Source organism: Octodon degus, unplaced genomic scaffold (genome assembly GCF_000260255.1).
Source record: "Octodon degus isolate 3935 unplaced genomic scaffold, OctDeg1.0 scaffold00018, whole genome shotgun sequence".
Taxonomy (NCBI): Eukaryota; Metazoa; Chordata; class Mammalia; order Rodentia; family Octodontidae; genus Octodon; species Octodon degus.
In genome coordinates, this window is record NW_004524594.1 from 14,242,637 (window position 1) to 14,248,868 (window position 6,232).

The window sequence follows — 6,232 nt, forward strand, 5'->3', positions numbered from 1 at the left end:
GGCAGGACATGGTCTCTGATGATATGAGGAACTTTGCTGAGCAGTTGAAACCTCTGGTTCACCTAGAGAAAATAGACCCCAAAAGGCTCATGTGACATCTGGGTATGTCCATCTGTCCTCACCTATTAGAAAAAAGATGATGTTGGTGTCCCATTTCATCACTGCCAGGCAGGCATTATGCCTTCAGGAAGAAGGGTGGTGAGTTTGTAGTTGGTTCTGTGCAGGGTTTTTGTCATGTGGTAGTTTCACTTTTGTGGTGGCCTTTTTTTGTTCTTGTTGTTGTTTGTTTTTCGTTTTTATATTGAGCACCTGTGGCATGCTCTTTTTTTTTTTCGTGGTGGCCTTTTGTGTGTGTGTATGTGCGCGTGTGTGCGGATGTGCCCTACTGGAGACGAAAGGCATGGCCTTCATACTGAGCTACACACTCAATAGTGTTTTGTTTTTGAGAGAGGATCTCTCTCTGTATAGTTCAGGCTGACCTTGAACTCACTATGTAGTTCGGGCTAATTAGTAACTAGGTGATCTTCCTGCCTCAGCCTCTTGAGTGCTGGAATTACAGGTGTGTGTCACCATGCCTGGTACTCATTCTTTTAAAATTTTTTTATTTAAAAAAAATAAAAAATTTTGCTCAGTTATTAAATTGCCCAGACTGGAACTGAACTTGGGATTCTGGTGCCTCACCATTCCTGATAGCTGAAAGTATAGGTGTGTACTGCCATTCTGGCTCAAAGGCCTGGCAACCTTTTAAAGTATCAGAATAACAAGAAAAATCTAGCCAGTCCTTCTGTGTAAGGATGAAAAACTGGAGTAAAGTAAGTTTAAAAAAATTTTTGTGTGTGTTAGAATAAATAACTTTTGGAAAGAAAAAAAAAGCTGGCTTCAAACAATACTTTTCGATATTATACTAATATTATGATTTTATAAGTGTTTTTTTGTTTTTTGAACCGGGGATTGAACTCAGGCCCTTGCACTTGCCAGGGAAGTGCTTATTCTGCTGAGCCATCTCCCCAACCCTTTATAAGTGTTTTTGAGAAAGTCTCTGTTTTTACAAATCTTTTTTTCTTTTTCTTTTTTTTTTAGGAAGGGTCTACAGGGTGTTCAGGATCTCACTACTAGATTGGACTCATAGTCATCAGCCTGTTAAAAGCCTCCCAGAGCTGGGATTACAGGCGCAGACCACCGCGCCCAGTCTCAATCACTGAATCAGCTCGCCCCAGGGGCGGGGCAAACACGGCATAAAATTCTTACCGTAAGGGAAGAAAATATTTGCCAACTACTCATTTAAAGCTAGACTATACACAAGGAACTTGTCTTAGTTACCTTTCTCACTGCCGATACACAATTCCTACCACCCACTAGCTAAAGGAGGAAAGATTCATTTAGGCTCAGTGTTTGTAGATGTTTCAGTGTATTTGAGCTGGCTCCAAGGCAGCCGGCCAAGGCCCAGGGACATGGAAGAGGAGAAACAGCCCCCCCACCCAGCAGCCAGGTAGGAAGCAGCAGCGGGCCTCCCTTTTCCTTCTATCACACCCGGGCTACCAGCCTTTTGGGTGGCACCACCTACACCCAAGGTGGGCTTCCCATTATCCACACCCGGACTAAACCAATCATTGGGCTAACTTATTTATAACACACTTTTAATCCTAGTATTACATACACTGCATCCAGCTACCTCCAAAAGCCCCATCTATGAGCACACGAAGGTCTGGGGGGATATCAAGATACAGGGTACAATAGAACTCAAAACATTTACCAACAAAGTAATCCAATTAAAAGCAGGCAACTGATCTGAATACATCATTCTCAAAAGAAAAAATACACATGACCAACAAATAAATAAAAAATGTTCAACGTATTAGTCATCAGGAAAATGCAAATCAAAACTACAATGAGATTCCATCTTATCCCAGTCAGAATGGCTCCTATCAACACAAATAACAAACACTGGCCCAGACAGTAGAGAAAAATGATCTCATGAGTGCCTGTGGATTGTATAGCATTATTCACAAAGGAATCAACAAATGGATGGATAAAGAAAATATTATATATGTATATATATATATATATATATATTATTCAGTCATAAAAAAGAATAGAATCTTAGTTACAGTAAAATGATTGGACCTGGAGGCTATGATGGTAATTGAAATAAACCAGACACAAAAAGATAAATACTACATGTTCTCCCCATAGATAGAAGCTGACAAGAAAGCTGGTCTGAAGGTACAAAGGTGATTCTACAAACAGAGAAAGAATTGAAAAAAGGAGCTTGGATTTAATGAGTAAATGCTGTGTGCATATATGGAAATAGTGAACACATCTCTATAATTAATATGTCATAAAAATAAATAAATAAATAAGTTATTATAGGTGCAACAGAGGCTCTCCACAAAGTACTCAGAAAAGGCACAGCAGAAAAAAACCCCTAACAGTCTGTATTTTCTCTACTGCTGAGCAAACTGCTACCAACATAATATATTTCATCCATCTACTGATTTTTTCTTTTTTTGTGTATGTGTATTTTAGTAAAGGTCTACAGGGTCTTACTGCATAGAGCAGACTCATAACAATTCTCCTGTTTTCAGCCTCTCAAGACCTGGGATTCCAGGCCTGTGCCCCCACACCACATCTCAATTGAAGTCTCAGTGTCCCCTGGGGGGCGGGGCCGGCAAGGCAGGCCCCAGGATCAAACTCCTGGCCCTTGCACCTGCCTAAGTAGGTGCATCAATCCACTGTGCTATTTGGCCAGCCCTCCATCTATTGATTTTCATTTGCAAAAGTGAGATCTGCTTTGCGTAGTGCTCTTTAATGTGTCCTTAAAGATTATAACAGTATGTTATGACCACCTTTACATACCGAGAAAGACAGTCCTACAGAATATTTTTACTTGCTCAAAGGTATTCTGTTAAGTGATTAACTCATGCTAAATTGTTAACCTTGCTAATTCTCTGCTACAGTGTTTGTCTGTTTGCTTGTTTGGTTGTCTTTTCAAGACAAGGTTTCACTATGCAGTTCTGGCTGGTCTTAAACTCACTCTGTAGCCCAGCATGCCCAGATCTCTCTGCTGTTCACATTGTTCCTGCTTTTTGCTTTGTTTCGTTTTATCTTGTTTTTGGTATTAGAGATGGCACCTGATGAACACCATTAGCACTCCTGTTCTCTGCACACCCAAGGTGTTTCCCTAAGACATAGTCTCAGGTAAAATTTCAAGGTCAAAAAATAATGCGTATTTTTAAAGCCCTGATGAGTGTGTTTTAACTGACCTTCAGAGAAAAGAAAGTGTATTCAAGTATTCATTCGTCTCCTTGTGCCTTTTGGTTTTTTATTTATTTATTTATTTATTTTTGCTTATAGTATACTTTAATTCCCAATGAACATTCATTCACTCAATGACAGACTAAAATGTACATTCTTTTATGATAAGCCAGAACATCTATTATTCCAATAATACAAAAAGAAAACAGGTACAGAATTAGTATTAAGGGACTTCCTTAATTAAAATTACCAAAAAAAGAAAAAATATATATTCTTTTATTTCCACTCCACTCTTTGGCTGAATTTTATTAATCTAATATCTGCCCTTCTTAATTCTTCTCTTAGGAAAGGCATCACTCCCTAGTCACTCACACCAAGCCTCCTCCTTCTCTTCCTCCTTGACCTCCCCACCTATACTCAAGAACTATTAACAAGACATCTTTTTATATTTCTCTGGAATTAATCTCTTCTTCAACAGAGTTCTCTTTTGCAATTCCATTTCTTCTTAAGTGTGGCATGTGAGATTTTAACTGTTCTGTTCCAGTTTTTTCTTCTTCAGTCAGTGGTAACGGCTCCACATCTGTTTGCTTTCGTAGTTCTTCTATCATGGTCATAGTTTTATTCAAAGTAGTATAAATGCGGCTCTTAATCTCTTTCTGTTCAATAGCAACAGGTTTAAAACATGCATACAAAGTTTGGTATCGAGACTTTATGGCTGATAATTCCTTTATGAGCGTTACTGGATTTTTCTCTCCTGCTGAATCATGATGATTAGACTTGATTTCATATTCCAGCCTGTACTGAATATAATCCAGATCAGAGTCAGCTTTCTGGAACATCAGTTCTAGCTTATCGACCTCCGCCTCCATGTTGAATAGTTGACATTCCTCAGACCCCGGCGTTGCTTTCCTCCTGCCTTTTGAAAACACTGTTATTGTTTTACTTTTCCTGAAATACCTCTGCAGACTCCCAAACATGATAGCATCTTTTTTTTTGGGGGGGGGGGAGAGCAGAACTGGGGATTGAACTCAGGCCCTTGCACTTGCCAGGGAAGCACTTATTCCACTGAGCCATCTCCCCAGCCCCTATGATAGCATCTTTGATACTGAACACACAACGTATGTGGCTGGGATTTCTATGAACTATTTGTGCAATCTGTGGCCACTGACTTTTCTACCCTAATCTTGCCTCAGGGACTTCATCTGATGGGTTGGATTTTTACCATATGTTTTTAGATGGAGATTATAACGGATTGTGATTTGTTTGTTTGGGAGTAGAGGTCCCAGACATAGTCATCAGGTAGATTTTTCAAACCAATGCCTTTTTTGAACCAAAGTTTGTTTTGAAGGAATACATTGACTACATTCCTAGGTCCGCCAAGTTGGATGGTCTGATTGTCACCATGTACCCTGAAGCTGAAATTCAGATCTTTCAATGATCTTTTACATGCTGTTTACTCAGTTCTCAATTCTTCAATATTCATGCCTCATCTGCTGAATTCATAAAGATGAATAATAGTAGTTCAGAACTGGAGGAGTCTGAGATTAAGAGGAGCAGATAGGGCAAGCCATGGTGGCACACATCTGGAATTTGGAGGGTTGAGACAGGAGAATTGCTACGGGTTCAAGGGCAGGTGTGGCTGCACATGTAGTGATTTCAAAAGCAGTGTAAAATACATTGCTGATTCTGGAGAGAGGGACAGAGAGGGACAGAGAGACAGAAAGAGAGAGAGAGAGAGACAGAGACAGAGAGAGAGAGACAGAGAGAGACAGAGACAGAGAGAGAGAGAGAGAGACAGAGAGGGATAGAGGGGGAGAGGGAGAGAACAATCCAATATGAAATATGCTATAAAACATTTTAACCATATGTCATGATAGCAAAAATACTATGTAGAAAAAACTGGATGTGAAATAACTTTTAATTAATTTCCACAATACTATACTTAGTAGAAGCAGAGCCTGAACTTTTATTCTCAAAATACATTTTTTTGTTCTAAAGCAAAACAATATATACTTGCTTCAGAAAGATCAGAAAATGCAAATAAGCAAATATACAGGTAATTTGGCTGGGGAGATAGCTCAGCAGTCGAAGCGCCTGCCTGGCAAGCACCAGGACCAGAGTTTGATCCCTGGTACCACATACCATGGCAGCCCCACCCCGGACCCACCCAGGTGGCACATGCCTGTAAACCCAGCACTGGAAAGGCTGTAACAGAAAGATCACTATGAGGCTGAGCTGCATAGCGAGACCCTGTACCAAATGCACAATTTTTGTTTTAAAAAATACAGGTAATTTTAAACTGTAATCTGATTTACCTCAAGCCACTATGAGCTCTTTCATATTTTAAATTGTTTTTTCAACAGAAATGACACCAAAACATACATATTTTATAATCTTTTAAAATCAAATTGTCATGAGCATATAAAAATAAAAGATATATTTCTGCAGTTTTATTTTATTTGTGGAGGGTGTCTTTAGGCAGAGTCTCAATAAGTAGCTCAGACTGATCTCAAAGCCATGGATCCTCCTGCCTCAGCCTTCCAAGGGCTTGGATTACAGGCATGAATCACTACGCCCAGCTTGCAGTATCTTTTTTTTTTTTTTTTTTTTTTGCAGTATCATTTTAAATGGCTAGGTATTAAAAATAATAGGGGGGCTGGGGAGATGGCTCAGTAAAATAAGCACTTGCCTGGCAAGCACAAGGTCCTGAGTTCAGTTCCCAGTACTATCGAAATTAATAATAATAATAATAATAAATAAGTGACTAGGTATTATTCAAATATGCCTATAGTCTTCTACCATTTTATCAATCTATTATTGTTAGGCATTTACTTTGTTTCTATGTTTTGCAATTACTAAAAATGACCCAGTGCATACTTGGGAGGTGGTAAGACAGGGTCTTGCTGTGCAGTTCAGGCTTGCTTTGAACTTACTATCTAACCAAGGCTGACCTCGAACTCACAGCGATCCCTCTGCC

The 6,232-nt window shown here is 39.4% G+C and overlaps 1 protein-coding gene across 1 annotated transcript; it reads right to left on the reverse strand.

Moving 5' to 3' along the window:
* Positions 1 to 3,533: 3,533 nt before the first annotated feature.
* On the reverse strand, positions 3,534 to 4,149 carry LOC101561599 (spindle and kinetochore-associated protein 2-like). Its single transcript, XM_012513836.2, has one exon. The coding sequence runs from the start codon at positions 4,122 to 4,124 to the stop codon at positions 3,699 to 3,701; it is 426 nt and encodes a 141-aa protein (XP_012369290.1). The 5' UTR covers positions 4,125 to 4,149; the 3' UTR covers positions 3,534 to 3,698.
* Between the last annotated feature and the right edge of the window lie 2,083 nt (positions 4,150 to 6,232).

Coding starts and splice junctions, on each gene's coding strand:
- LOC101561599 (XM_012513836.2), bottom strand. CDS start 4,124: ATGGAGGCGGAGGTCGATAAGCTAGAACTGATGTTCCAGAAAGCTGAC.